Source organism: Genypterus blacodes, unplaced genomic scaffold (assembly GCF_046128005.1).
Source record: "Genypterus blacodes isolate CSIRO-AG114 ecotype Tasmania unplaced genomic scaffold, CSIRO-AGI_Gbla_v1 ptg000021l_1, whole genome shotgun sequence".
Taxonomy (NCBI): domain Eukaryota; kingdom Metazoa; phylum Chordata; class Actinopteri; order Ophidiiformes; family Ophidiidae; genus Genypterus; species Genypterus blacodes.
In genome coordinates, this window is record NW_027466834.1 from 6,723,281 (window position 1) to 6,737,445 (window position 14,165).

The 14,165-nt window shown below is 47.0% G+C and overlaps 1 protein-coding gene across 2 annotated transcripts; it reads left to right on the plus strand.

Annotated features, from left to right (window-relative positions):
- Window positions 1–7,074: 7,074 nt before the first annotated feature.
- Window positions 7,075–13,709, plus strand: znf710a (zinc finger protein 710a). Of its 2 annotated transcripts, none has more exons than XM_076142073.1 (5): window positions 7,075–7,120; window positions 9,323–10,831; window positions 11,458–11,649; window positions 11,736–11,910; window positions 12,322–13,709. In XM_076142073.1, exons 1-5 carry the CDS (start codon window positions 7,076–7,078, stop codon window positions 12,489–12,491), a joined length of 2,091 nt encoding a protein of 696 aa, XP_075998188.1. In that variant the 5' UTR covers window position 7,075; the 3' UTR covers window positions 12,492–13,709. The 2 variants fall into 2 exon arrangements, with proteins under 2 accessions (XP_075998188.1, XP_075998189.1); XM_076142074.1 differs by having other exon boundaries at window positions 9,323–10,801.
- Window positions 13,710–14,165: the final 456 nt, after the last annotated feature.

A 14,165-nucleotide genomic window follows, 5' to 3' on the forward strand; every position in this document is an offset into this window, starting at 1 on the left:
TATCCTCTTAGAATTTACTTCCCCCTGAAATGTTTCTGTCTTTGCGAGCTGCCTGCTTTATGCTTCTGCTCTGTATCTTTTTCTGTCTCCCCTCCCTCTGTCTGTCCTTCTTTCTCTCCTTCCTTTTTTCCTTTGGCTGCTTTTCATACTGTTTTCTTTCATTGTTTTCTTTTCTTTCTCGCCTAGGGACCCCATTTTTTTTTTCCCTCTTCCTCTATTCAGGTTTTCTTTATTCTCTTTTCTGAATAGTTGTGGTACTTTAAGGGGAAGGGGAAGGAGGGGGAGGAGGAGGGGGGGGGGGGGGGGGAGGTTAGTTTCAGTCAAAGCTGCAGAACAAAACTTCCTCCCACACCACATGCAGTGTCTCTTGGAATGAGTTTGTCACTGACTTGAAGACACACTCCCCTCCTATGTATACCACCGTGGATGACAACCCTACAGTGAATCGCTATTAGGGCCAGCAGCCCACGCACGCCATGCACGCAACATATTGATGATCCTCCTCTTAAATATCAATGGGGCATGTTCCCTCTGCCTCTGTGTCCTTGTCACTGTTTGTGGTTAAGTGGTGTTAGCTCGGCGTGCAGTATCACATGGTGACACATGACGTGGTGGTGCGTTAAACCAGCCACAGCTGTGTGTGAATACGATTATCTCCCAACTGAGGAGCGTAGAGGGAGGCATTTGTGCTTCACAGGGACGTCTTCATCACTGCGGAGAAATGACAGGCTACCTTACAGGAGGCAGCCCCATGCAGAGGTGCTTTACCTCCTCACTGGCTTCGGTCTCAGTGGGATTCTAGTGGGATAAGCACATCGTGGAGTGTAGTCCACCACTAAATCCAAAATAATAAAACCATAAATGGCAATTTGTAAATTTGTCGATGTAGCAGTTGATGTGGTAATGGGGAAATAAGAGTGTACTCTGTGGGAAAAAATGCTGATCCATTATTCAGCCCCCCCTGATAGACAAAAACCGCACCAGCCAGTTAATCTCCAGATATCATGACAGAAATCATTCCTCTTCCTTTATGATAGTGAAAGACTCCAAGCCTCTGCACCTATGGCTTCCATCTCAGTCACACACACACACACACACACACACACATTCTGCCCAAGACAATTTAATGCATGCCTCAATGGCACTGGAAGTGGGTTGGATAAATTGGAAATGATTAAAAATGCAGAATTGACAGGGAAACCGATAAAACTTTCCCTCTATAAGTAAGAACCAAAAACCAGCATGATGGAATGGCAGGCTTGAAGGGGAGAGAAAGGTGAAAGACAGATGAAAGTGAACAGAGATAAAAGCCGGAGTGAGGAGGGTGTGGGATAAAGCAGGAGGAAGGGAGGCAGAGATGAAAGCAAAATGAGAAAGATAAGAACAGAGTGAGAGAGACAGAGAGGGAAACGGAGGAAGAGATAGATAGTGTACAGAGCAGAGAGAGAGGTAACCATGGAAACAGGAGGAAGGTACAAAAGAAGAGATAGACAAAGGGTTTGATTTAAAAGAATGAAACTTGGACGAAAAGAAAAGTAATTCCGACTGAAATTTGTTACCGGGAGGTAGAGGAATAATACAAAAGAGCGACGGCCATAGAGGGACGGTGGCTCTGTCCCCGCCGTCTGCTCCAGCCACTTTGAATGGAGTCGCCTCTAACCAGCGTACCAGGCACTCCAGAGACCTCTAGTGTTAATAGGCTTCCGTGGTTGATTGTGGGCCTCACCTTGAGTGAATCTGGGGCCGTTCCCGTATGTAGGACAGTGACGAATTTGTCATTTGCCAAAAAAAAATGTTTAAATTCTCTGCCGTGTACGTCTGCGTGTGTCTCACATAGTAACACACACACACAGACGACACGTATGGACGGCGAGGACGTGTAGGTTTGTTCTCCGTACTTTTCAATGAATCACATCCGTACGGGGGGGAGACTTTGCAGCGACTGAAATAGGATGGAGTACCTCTGTAAATTCCTCTCTCCCACCTTTACTGCCGTGAAAAACTGCATTCCTGATAAGGCGATATGAGTCCTGCCGCCGCGCACGGCCCCACGTTGTGTTTACTGACTTATTGAATGAACTTGAGTTGCATGTTGAATTCTGTGCTGTTGACTATGCCTCCCCCGTTGAATAAATGCAAAGGCGCACCATACATTAGGATTCATATTTGTATATCTATATAGAGTTACAGACAGACAGAGGGTTTTTATTCTGTGGTTTTTGAGTCTCTTGTGGCTATCCCTCTTTCTCCCTTCCCCCTCTCTGTTTTTCTCTTTTCTCTGTCTTTCTCTTTCGTCCTCTGTCTCTGTTTCTCTCTCTCTCCCTCTCTCACTCTCTCTCTCTCTCATTCCCCCTCCCTCCTCCCTCTTTCTCTTGATCTCCCTCCCTCTCTCTCTCTCTTTCTCTCTTGCTCTCCTCTCCCATGCCCCCCCCTCCCTCTTCTCCTTGCTCTCTCCCTCTCTCTCCCTCTCTCTCTCTCAAGCTCTCTCTCTCTCCCTTCCCTTTCTCTCTTTCCTTCCATAGCTCTCTCTGTCTCACTCCCTCGCCCCCCTCTCTGTTCCTTTTATATCCTCCTTGCTGAATGCTCTTCTCCTCTCCTCCCTCAACTCTGTCTTTTCTCCTTTATATTCAGTCTTCTTTTTTTTTTTTTCAAGCTCTCCCCACACTCCTTTCTCCAGTGTTGTCTCCAAGCAGAGCTATTTCATTGCTAATATTCTGTCTTTCCATTTAGTACCCAACTACAGAATAGGGAAAGCAATGCTTTATTTAGGGGTTTTGGCTCTGGCTATCTTTGCATCCTGCTTCAGTTTTCCCGTAGGACTGATTTATGTAACGAATTTAAGACTTGATTTGCTGAAATATATTAAAAAGAGGTGGGGGGGGGGAAAGGCACCAGCAGTGTATTTGCAGCAGGATCTTGTTTACTTGCAGAACGCTTGAAGTTGAATCGATTCCCCCCTCACCTATAGACCAGTCTGCCTCCAAGTACGCATCAAATATGATTTACAATTAAAGTTGCCGTCCTTCGCAGCCTCGTCATCGCCGCGCAGATGTGAGACTTTCTGTCTTTTCATTTCCAGCCTTGTCCTCACCTGTCCACGCGTCCACTCGTGTGTTTATTGACCTTATTGGAGGAAGCTTGGGAGCGTGTGGGCTATTGTGTCGGCTGCTTTCATACAGTTTAACTATATTCCATGTGTGTTGCTTAGATTCAAGCTGGGAGATTGTCTGTTCTGCACTTATGAGAAAGCCCTGCTGTGCTTTTTTTAGTGAAAGCTTAATTACAGCAGCTAATCATGCCTGAGACTTACTATTATATCAGCATGCCGTGCAGAGGTAGGACTGATCCGGCGCTGGAAATGTGTGCGTGCGTGTGTATGTGTGGGTTTTCCATATTGGATGCACGTCTGAGACAGAAGGAATAGCCTGGGTAAAATATCAACATCAGTCTAATAAAGTTCCCAAAAAAACGAAGAGCGTACGGGCTCCTCTTCACCCTATAGTGCGGCTACAATAACAAACCGGCAACCTGTACGGCGTCCATCTTCCCTGACAGTGAGAGGATGAGCAAATTACAGCCATCATCCAGGCACAACGTCACACCCAGTCGCTGCAAACTCTGGCTGTATCCAGTCTGTCACTGGGCAGCCGAATGAAGAAACAACACACTGACAACGCCGAGCTCACTCACCTATACAGCAAGAGGAGCGGATGTGTGTGTGTGTGTGTGTGTGTGAGAGAGAGTGTGTGTGTGTGTGTGTGTGTGTGTGTGTGTGTGGATCCTCTCCATGGTCTCATTTCCATTTATCAGAATGTGTACCTGCATTTATTTGAACAGAATGAGCTGTGAGTTGTCATTAATGGGGCCTCTATAGTTGTATGATGCATTGAAAACAGGCCAGTGATATGTCAACCTCCTTCCATGTGTGTCTCCTGCTCTCTCTCTCTCTCTCTCTCTCTCTCTCTCTCTCTGCATGCGTGTGTGTGTTGCTCTCTTCCTCTAGTTTGGAAAAAACCTATCACTTTGACCTATATCACAAAGAGGATATGACATCTCTGCTCGGCCATCCTCCTATAGACAAACAAATCAAAATCAAGCCGCTTTTGGGAGAAACACAAATTTGTCGAGCTGGGGAACTGAAAGTGTGTTGGTGTCAGCGGTGCGTGCGTGCATGTGCGCGTGCCCGTGTGTGTGCATGCGTGTGTGTGTGTGTGTGGTGTTTGCGTGTGTCTGTCCCTGATCTCAGACATCAGACAAACACACACACACACACACACATGAGAAGTCCCCGTTGAGGGTTAGTACACTGGAGAGTTTGGGCGATGCCTTGCTTACCTAGCTCTCTCTCTCTCTCTCTCCCCCTCTCTCCCTCTCTCTCCCTCTCTCTCTCTCTCTCTCTCTCTCTCTCTCCCTTGTGTGCGTATAGGAACCTGTAGAATTGACTGCGGCCTGAGACACAAATGCAGCCGGGGTAAATGGACGGACAAGCAGGGTTTTTTTTCATTTTTTTTTTTGTACTGTTATGAAGATTCAGGCCTGGAAAGGAGCCAGTGTGTTTCTTCCCCCAAAACTTTTGTTGTCTGTGTCTTTTTCATTCTCCCCATAGACTGGTTCTGTGTTGTTTTATGTACGTTTCCCTTGTTGTTTCTTCCATGTGGTTTCTTTGTCTTTCAGCCTCTTATCTCTTTGTTTCTTCCCTCGCTCTCCTTCTATTTTCTCTCCCATTCTCTCTCCCTCGACTTCCTGCTATCTCTCCCCCTCACTCAATCTCTTTCTCTCTCTCTCTCCCCCCACCACCACCACCTCCTCCTCCTCCTCCTCTTCCTCCACCTCCCTCCTCACGCTCACTCTCATTCCCTATCTCTCCCTCCCCTCCGCTCCCCTCTCTCTCTCTATCTTTCTCATTCTCGCAGCACTCCCAGCCGCTGATGATTGATCAAGGTTTTCAAGGTTTGCCCTTTCCTGTTATTTAGTAGGAAATGTTTATGCACAGTCTTCAGCATTACAGTCACAACTGGCGTGTGTCCATGCAGTGTTGTCGTACCTTTTTCCACATACACACACACACATACACACACTGTTGTGACACAAAACATTTTTTTCTCCACACGTGTGTAAGGTATACAGCGCGCTCATAGTTGGCCCGAGCATACCTGTTTAATTATCAGGCTCATCTTGGCCACACACTCTTCCTCTCTGAACACAACCTGTACTTCCCCTCAGGTACTGCCGCACTGTTTCTCCACACAGTCTGAAAGAAATCTGGAAGTTCAATAGTTAATGTCTTCCCTTGCTGTTTTTCCTTTTCCTCACTCTCTCTCTCTCTCTATCTCCTTTCCTCTCTCCGTTCCCTTTGCTCTCACCACCACCCTCCTCCTCCTCTCCTTCATTCTGCGCCCCCCCCCCCCCCCCCCTCCGCCCCCCTCCTCTTTCTCTTGCTGATGGACTCTTCTTCTTTATTTTCACACTCCACCATCCCCCCTTTTTTTCTTCTCTCCTTTTCTCTCTCCTTCTTTCCTTCAGCCCTCCCTCCCTCCCTCCCTCCCCCCCTCTTCTCTTTCACTGCGTTTTCTTTCAACCCTCCCTCTATCTCTTTTTCCCATCCCCACCCCCTCTCCACCACTCCCCCTCCCTGCCCTGTCTTTCTTTTTTCTCTCTCTTTTATTCTTTCTTTCTCTTTCTTTTGCCACATCCTTTCTTATGCCTCAGCCCTCCCTCCCCCGTCTCTCCTTTCCCTTCTTCCTCCTTTTTGCTGCATTCTCTTCTTCCCTCCCCCACCCCGGCTCTCTTTCCTCTCTCCCTTTTTCTTTCTGTCTCTCTCTCACCCCCAGCCCCCCCCCCCTCCCTTCCTCCGCTCAGCTTCACTCCCCCTCCCTCTGCCTCTTTCTTCCTTATTCTTTCTCCCCCACGTCTGTCTCCCTCCCTCCCTCCCTCTCTCTTAACTGCTTTTCTCTCCTTTCTTTCTCCTTCTCTTTTCTTTTGTCACTCAAATTTTTTCTTCTTGAATTTCTCAGACACTATACTTCAGGCTGTCTCAATTGTTAATTAGTTTGAATCTTGAAATAATGGCAGCAAACTACAGGATCTCTGGAAAGTTACAATTTAGTATTTCAGACATTATCTGTCTGCCTGTTTGCAACTGACAGGCGCACCTCCACCCATACTGTGTGTGCGCGTGTGCGTGTGTGTGTGTGTGTGTGTGTGTGTGTGTGTGTGTGTGTGTGTGTGCGCGTGTGTGCATGTTGCATGTCAGATAAAGATACACAGTGTATACGTATATCCTTCACTGACAAGCAGTATGTGTATATATATGGAAAGATGTACATATATAAAACACACACATATATGAATATAAACATACTGTATTGTAATTTGTATATAAAATATATATATATATATATATAATATCACATTAATATTCATTTATTTGTGTTTGTGTGTGAGAGAGTTTTGTGTGTTTAGATACGTGCATAAATACACATTTCTATCTATCAGTCCACACACACACACACACACACACACACACACACACACACACATACAAACAGCAACTGCTGATTAGATTCTATAATTGTTTGTGTGTGTGAGCAAATGCACGTAAAAAGGAAATGCAAAGTGTAAGAGTGATCAAGAAGAGATAGAGGCTGTGTCTGCGTGTGCTTTAAAGAGAAATGTGTGTTGAAGGGTCATGCTGAATTGTATGTAGTGAGAAAGGAAGATAAGATGTGTATGCGTGTGTGTGTGAGCGCGCGCGTGTGTGTGTGTGTGTATGTGTGAATGTGTGTCTTTGTAAGAGAAAAGAGGAGAGAAAGAGAAGTGCGATGGGAAGGAGAGGGTGGGAGGAAGAGAAAGAAATGGGGTGATACTGTGTGTGTGTGTGTGTGTGTGTGTGTGTGTGTGTGTGTGTGTGGAGGGGGGTGTGTGTGTGGTGGTGGTGGTGGTGGTGGAGGGGGGCAGGCACAGTCAGTTCTGATAACAGCAACAGTAGGAGGAGGATGAGCCGTGGGACCGCCCCACTCTCCCACAGATATAAATAGGAGGTGGATTTTTTTACTCCACTCATTTCTCCTGAAGGATGAGATCCCTGAAACACCTCAAACATCACTCCAGGAACAATGTGGTGAGTTTGGAACCCTAAAGATGGAGACGGCTTTTTTGTTTGTTTGTTTGGGGTTCTTTTCTCTTCTTTCTTTCACTATTGCTGTTGGGGGGTGGGGGGTGGGGGGTTGGGGGTGTGAGGAGAGTGTGTGTGTGTGTGGGGGGGGGGGGGGGGGGGGTGTTCTTAGTGAGGTATTTACACTTGTGTCTGCCTGCGTTGAGAGGAAGCCAGATTACTTTTCACGTTCACGCCAGCCCCGCAGTGGGAACATCTCTTTAGAAAGATAAAGAGTGGAGACTGTTTTTTGTTTGTGTGTGTCTCTCTCTCTCTCTCTCTCTCTCTCTCTCTCTCTGTCTGTCTCTGTCTCTGTCTGTCTCTGTCTGTCTGTCTCCTGCCACACATTGTTGCTTGCATGCTTTCCATCTCTATTCTAATTGTTTTCCTTTCGTCCTTAGGTGTCTTTCAGTTGCAACTTTAAAAAAAATGTGAAAGTACAGACTCTGGCAATTACTGCCCTACCTCTCTCTCTCCTTGTCATTTGTCTTTTTCTCTTTCATTTTGTCAGCCTTTCATTTCGCTGTGCTTTTTCTTCTCTCTCGCTTCTCTCCAGCTCCCCTCCCTCCTTTCCCTCTTTCTCTCTCACTCACTCACTCTGTCTTTCTGTCTCTCTCGCCCTCTCTCTCTCGCTCTCTCTCTCTCTCGCCGGCTCCCCCCCGCACCCCCTCCCTCTCCTTTTCCTTTCTCTCTTCCCTCCTCTCACATGCTCACTCAATCTCTCGTTCCCTTCCCTCCCCTCCCTCTCCTCCCCTCTTTCTTTATCTTTCAGCCCCTCCATCTCATTTCTCTCTCCGTCTCCCTCCCTCCCTCCACTCCTCCCCCACCCACAGCTCTTTCTCCTTCTCTCCATACCTCCCTCCCTCTCTTTTCTTTCTCTCTCTCTCTCACACACATACACACACACACACACACACAAACACACACACACACACACACACTTTCAAATACACACCCAGTCTCTTTCCTTTTCTTTCTCACAAACACACAAAACACACAGTCTGTCTCTGTCTGACTACTTTAAAAGCAGTAATTATAAATGACGTGGTTATCAGGGCATCCAGGTCTACTCCCCTCTCCCAACACACACATACACCCACAAGCACACACACACACGCACACACACACACCTTTTACCTATTTTTTGCTGTATGTCCTCTTCCTTTTTCTCCATCCACTCTCCTCTCTGTGTCAAGGAAAGAAGCAGCTCTTGCAGGTTGTGTACAGCACCGGGTTGACTGGTGTGTGCAGTGTGTGTGTGTGTGTGTGGAGAAACCAAGGGTCAGAGCTTCTCCATACATTGTCAGATCTAAAATAAGAAAAAATCAAAAAAAACCTGACAGCAGCGAGTTACAAAACTGGCTGCTGTTTCACGCTTCCTCTTTTGCAGACAGAAAGAGAAAACACGAGAGTTTGAGACGTCTTCAACCAATAACCTTGTTCAATGGTTGAGAATACAGAGAAACACACACAGCTCCAAATGTGTGTTATGGATATGAAACAGCCCGCCAGCATGTATCACTGAGTTCAGGAAGCTGCGATGAAGTCAGCTTTAATAAGAGTTTTCGCGTTAAGAGGAGGAAAAGCTTTGCTCCTCGTGAATGTGGCGAGGAAGTCTCAGGGATGAGCTGACTCTGGTCGGGCCGAGCTGCCCTGGGACCTCACAGGAAGTGCTGAGGACAGTCCACGGAAGTCAACTTCCTGGTTGGACCTGCATCCCTTGTTGTAGTCTTTATTATTGTAAAAGCCTGTCAAGGAAGGAAGCGGGGTGCTAACAGAGATCTACCTTATCTCCTCCATCTAATGTTCTCAGAATTCAGAGCAAAGAAACAAGGCGTAGTCTGAAAGCAGCTTTCACAGGCTGAAGAACATTGTCTTAATATTCTTCTAGAGTCGCAGGGAAGGAAAGTTGTATTGCTTTTAAGTGTCCCAGTCTCAATAACTATTCACAGCATTATCTTACCATTACATCAACATTAAACAAAGGGCTTGTATTACTAGTAATGTTACAGATGTCATGAGGCTGCAATGAGGAAATGAGGGTATAGAGGAAGTATTGCGCAAGGCAGGTTTTGTAACAATGGACTGATGGAATATAATAGATGTACGGTGACTTCTCATACATTTTATCTGACTTATGTTGTGTGTTTGTTGTGGTTTTCTCCTTAGGAGGAGGAGAGTGGCCGCCTGGTGCGGACGTACCCCAAGATGACAGAGGGCCCTGTGGACGTAGGGACGCAGACGGAGCCGGTGGTGGTGCTGTCTCTGGCTCAGGCTGCTGTTCTCGGTCTCATCTCCCAGAATGAAATCTTTGGCGCCACCATAGCTCCCAATGGCTTTTACATGGGAGAGCCGCGAGAGTGTCCCCCACCTCCGACCGAGGCAATGGAATATGAGTACGCTGACCAGCTGATTGGGGCTAATGGGGACTACCTTGCCGAGCCTGTCGCCGAACCAGAAGCCCACTGCAGTGAGAGAAGACGACCCGGACCCCGCGACAGGACCAAGAGGCAGCGGAGCGACGGAGAACCTGAGGCTCGACCGCACAAAATACAAACTCCTCAGGCTCAGATCAAAGGCGAACGTATCGAGTCGAATACTCCTCCTTCCTGCGTTCACATGCACAGCAGGCACAGCCCGAGCAAGCCGGAGGACCCAGGTGCCAGACAAGGTTCCCTGAAAGAGGAGCAGACTTGCGGGAACTGTCCCTCGTGTGTTCGAGATACACCCAGGCTGCAAACACACAAACAGGAGCGAGAGGACAGTCCAGGCAGAGAACGAGAGGGGAAGGAAGAAGATCTAGTAGTGGAGGACGAAGAGGAAGAGGAGGCACTAAATCTCAAGACCGGTGGAGACACAGGAAGTCCTTTGGGGAGCCGATATTACGAGTCCAACGAGGTTTCCTACGAGGCGGCTGACATGACGATGCCCGGAGAGTACGAGGAGAACGGTCAGGCCATGCTGTGGTCGGACCCAGAGGGGCTCGCCAGGCGCATGCAGATTGACCGACTGGACATCAATGTACAGATCGATGAGTCGTACTGTGTAGACGTGGGAGAGGGTCTGAAACGCTGGAAGTGCCGCATGTGTGAAAAGTCGTACACGTCCAAATATAACCTGGTCACTCATATCCTGGGTCATAACGGAATTAAGCCCCACGAATGTCTACACTGTGGAAAACTGTTCAAGCAGCCCAGCCACCTTCAGACTCACCTGCTTACCCACCAGGGAACGCGACCTCACAAGTGCACCGTGTGCGAGAAAGCCTTCACACAGACCAGCCACCTGAAGAGGCACATGCTGCAGCACTCGGACGTGAAGCCCTACAGTTGCCGTTTCTGCGGCCGCGGCTTCGCCTACCCCAGCGAACTGAGGACCCACGAGAACAAACACGAGAACGGCCAGTGCCACGTTTGCACTCAGTGCGGCATGGAGTTCCCGACCTACGCACACCTGAAGCGCCACCTCACCAGCCACCAGGGCCCCACCACCTACCAGTGCACCGAGTGCCACAAGTCCTTCGCTTACCGCAGCCAGCTGCAGAACCACTTGATGAAGCACCAGAACGTGCGGCCCTACGTCTGCCCCGAGTGCGGCATGGAGTTCGTACAGATCCACCACCTTCGACAGCACGCTCTCACTCACAAGGTACTGGCAGAGCACGCCCTGGCACTCAAGGTACTGAACTCTGAAACTCAGTCATGTGCCTGACTTTGTCGGCCTCTTTATGTGTTTGAAACTTTTAACTCATTTACAAGTAGGTTGGGCTCGTGCAGTCGCAGGGGAGACAACAGCTCCTTTAACAGAATCCCTATAGCACACACCTGGACATGCTACACACACTTGCCTCACAGACGCTTTACCCCAAACCAGTTGCTTTGTAAACACAACCATCAAAGGCTTCATTTTTGTGTGTGTATGGCTCAACCCTACACATGCATGTGTTTTGTGTTGCGTGGTTTGCAAAGCTACTTTTCTTTATGTCTGATGAATCATTCTCCTCTCAGTCTAGTCCGTCTCATTACAGGCTGTTTTACGTCTTGCTTTGGTCAAAAGTTTGAATCAATGTTAAAATAATTGCTCAAATCAAAGAATTATTGATTTTTTTCCATTGTTAGACTTTCCTACTCCATGTTTTAACACTTTAGGGGGGTGCTAATGTCATCTACATGACATGGCAACAGCAAACATCCTCTCTCACGTGGCTTCCTTGTGTTTGGCTCCCTGTGAGTCATTATTTACTTTCTCTAAACAGCATATTTAGCCAAATTAATTAAAATCTCCAAACACTTGTGTCTCCCCAGGGTATGAAAGAATTCAAGTGTGATGTTTGTGCCAGAGAGTTCACTCTGTCTGCCAACCTGAAGAGACACATGTTGATCCATGCCAGCGTGAGGCCATTCCAGTGCCACGTCTGCTTTAAGACCTTCGTCCAAAAGCAGACCCTGAAAACCCACATGATTGTCCACCTGCCGGTCAAACCTTTCAAATGCAAGGTGAGTGGCGAGCGGATTGTTGCCGAACTCCACCAGCTAGGCTCCCGCAGACACAGACGCTGACTGTTGTCCTCTTGTCTTCCCAGGTGTGCGGAAAGTCCTTTAACAGAATGTACAACCTCCTGGGCCACATGCACCTCCACGCTGGCAGCAAGCCCTTCAAGTGCCCTTACTGCACCAGCAAGTTCAACCTGAAGGGCAACCTCAGCCGACACATGAAGGTCAAACATGGCGTCATGGATGCCTCTATAGACGGACAAGGTGAATAACTTCATTGTCCTGAAGAACACCGCAGTCTTCCCTGTAGTTACCTCCAATTATATGGAAAGCCACGATGATTTTCTGGCGAATTTCATAGCCGACTGCTCGGTGGGCTTCATGTTGCATTCATGTCACTCTGTCTGTCACTAATGCACTTTGACTCAGCATGCACTGTAATCTAGTGGCCAAGTGTTTTGATGTTTCCCTGTCAGTCTCTCTCTGTGCGTTTAGTAAATATAGCAGTGCCTGGATTAGACATGCCTGTCTCTATCAGTGGAGACTGATACGGAGGCAGGCGAGGAAGGCCGATCTAGCGTCCGACCTCGATGAGCTGCGCCTCTTTATGAAAGGTTCTGTGTGCGTTTACCGCAGACAGATTGAACTCATATGTGTGTCGCTTCTTCCCTTCAGAAGCCCCCCAGGATGCAGAGAGCCAGGAGGACTACGAAGAGGAGAGCTTTGAGTTCAGCGAGCGAGAAAACAGGGCTAACAACAACAACACACCGGACATTGCTAAACTATCTCAATTGGAGTATTACAGCAGCTATGCGAAGGGCGCCGGGCGTTTCAACACCGCGTGAATTATTAAAATGACCCCAAAACTGAGTGTAAGTGTGAACTAATAAAAATTGGGATTGTGTTTTTTTCAGCTGTTGAAGGTAGAAGAGCGTGGGTTTGTACTTTAAGGGCAGGAGGCAAAAAACTGCACACTCACATGCACTGGAATTGAAATTTGGAAATGTATCATTGTACCTGCCTATTGTTATTCTTCATCTCTAACACTCTGCAAAGCTACTGAGACGATATATACTGTAATATCTGAGAGGAGTGGACTGTCTAAAAAAAAAAGGATCATTTATTTTTTAGGGTAACATAAAAAAACAATATATGTACGTTGTCAGTTGAGAAGAGGAAGATTTTTTCGGAGCCTAAACTGCAAAGCACATATTTACTCATAAAAAGCTGAAAAGCGAGAGGAAAAAAAAAGGTTCTAATGCACTTATTCAGACAATCCCACTCTCTTTTCAAGAATGTTGGGGCAAAACTAATGTGAAGGGTCAGAGAAGTAAAAAAAAAGAAATAGAGAAAGAAGTGTTAATACTCATTCAAACTCACCAAAGCCTGCTAACTTGTAGAGGTCACTCATTTTGAAGTCGCTTATAATTCCATAGGATGTGTGATCATGGGGTTTTATTGTATATTATTGTACAGAATGTGTCAGCCTCCTCTTCCTCCTCCTCCAAGCTGGCTGGTGCTCTAAATCAGTGCATCTCACCGAGGGCCACTGTGTCAACTTTTCTAGGGTTCTTCATTAACAAAAGCATCGATTCTGTACTGATCTGTAGTCTTATGAATGTAATTGTTACTGTGGAATGTTTCAAAAAGATGCTAATGAAAAGAGAATCAAAAAGCCGTTTTAATAATAGTAGAGCCCTTTTACCAAAGAACTGGATCGGATCTTATAGCTTAAGGGGCGGTTGGGGGATTTTTTTTTTTTTTCATTGTCTAATCGCGGCCCTCGTGAAATTACATTTAGGTTTCCCCCCCTCCCACTCCATCTGTAGATCTCTCCGCAGAGATTACCAGACTCTTTCAAAACCTTCATCGTTTACCCCCGCAGGCCCTTCAGGAGGATGGACTGCGGCATTTTTTGACAAACCAAACCCAACGCAACCCCAAACCCACCGACTCGCCCCACCCGCCCCTGCATTCCCCTCTTTTGCGGTGTCGCTGGATGTATCTCAACAACAATCGTCCCAAAAAAGTCAGACAGAAATATTAAGTGCCCCAGTGTGCCTGTGAGAGTACGCCATCCATCATGCTGTACACTGGTCTCAAAGTGATGAACGACAACCTCCCACCGTGTGACAGGGAGCACGGACCCTTTGCCGGGGAAAATGATTTGGGGAAATTTCTCAATATATTCAGTTTCCCCCAGTGCTTCGCTTTTCAAAAAAACGTGTAACCTGCAAACAAGGTATCTATTTGATGAGATGTTGATATAGTGCGTTACAAAAAAAAGAAGACAATGCTCATTTTTGTGAGTCTTTGGCATCCGTGGTTCATTCCGTCACAGTTCTAGTGATGAAACAAAAGGGAAATTTAAAAAGATGTTCCAACTTTAAATGGCTTTCTGTATTAGCATTAGTGTGGAGATTATGTGGATAGAAAATGTATGTACAATGTTGTGTACCAGCCAATACTGTAAAATAATAAATTTATTTACCTTTAAAACGCTTCGGTGTTGCTCGTTT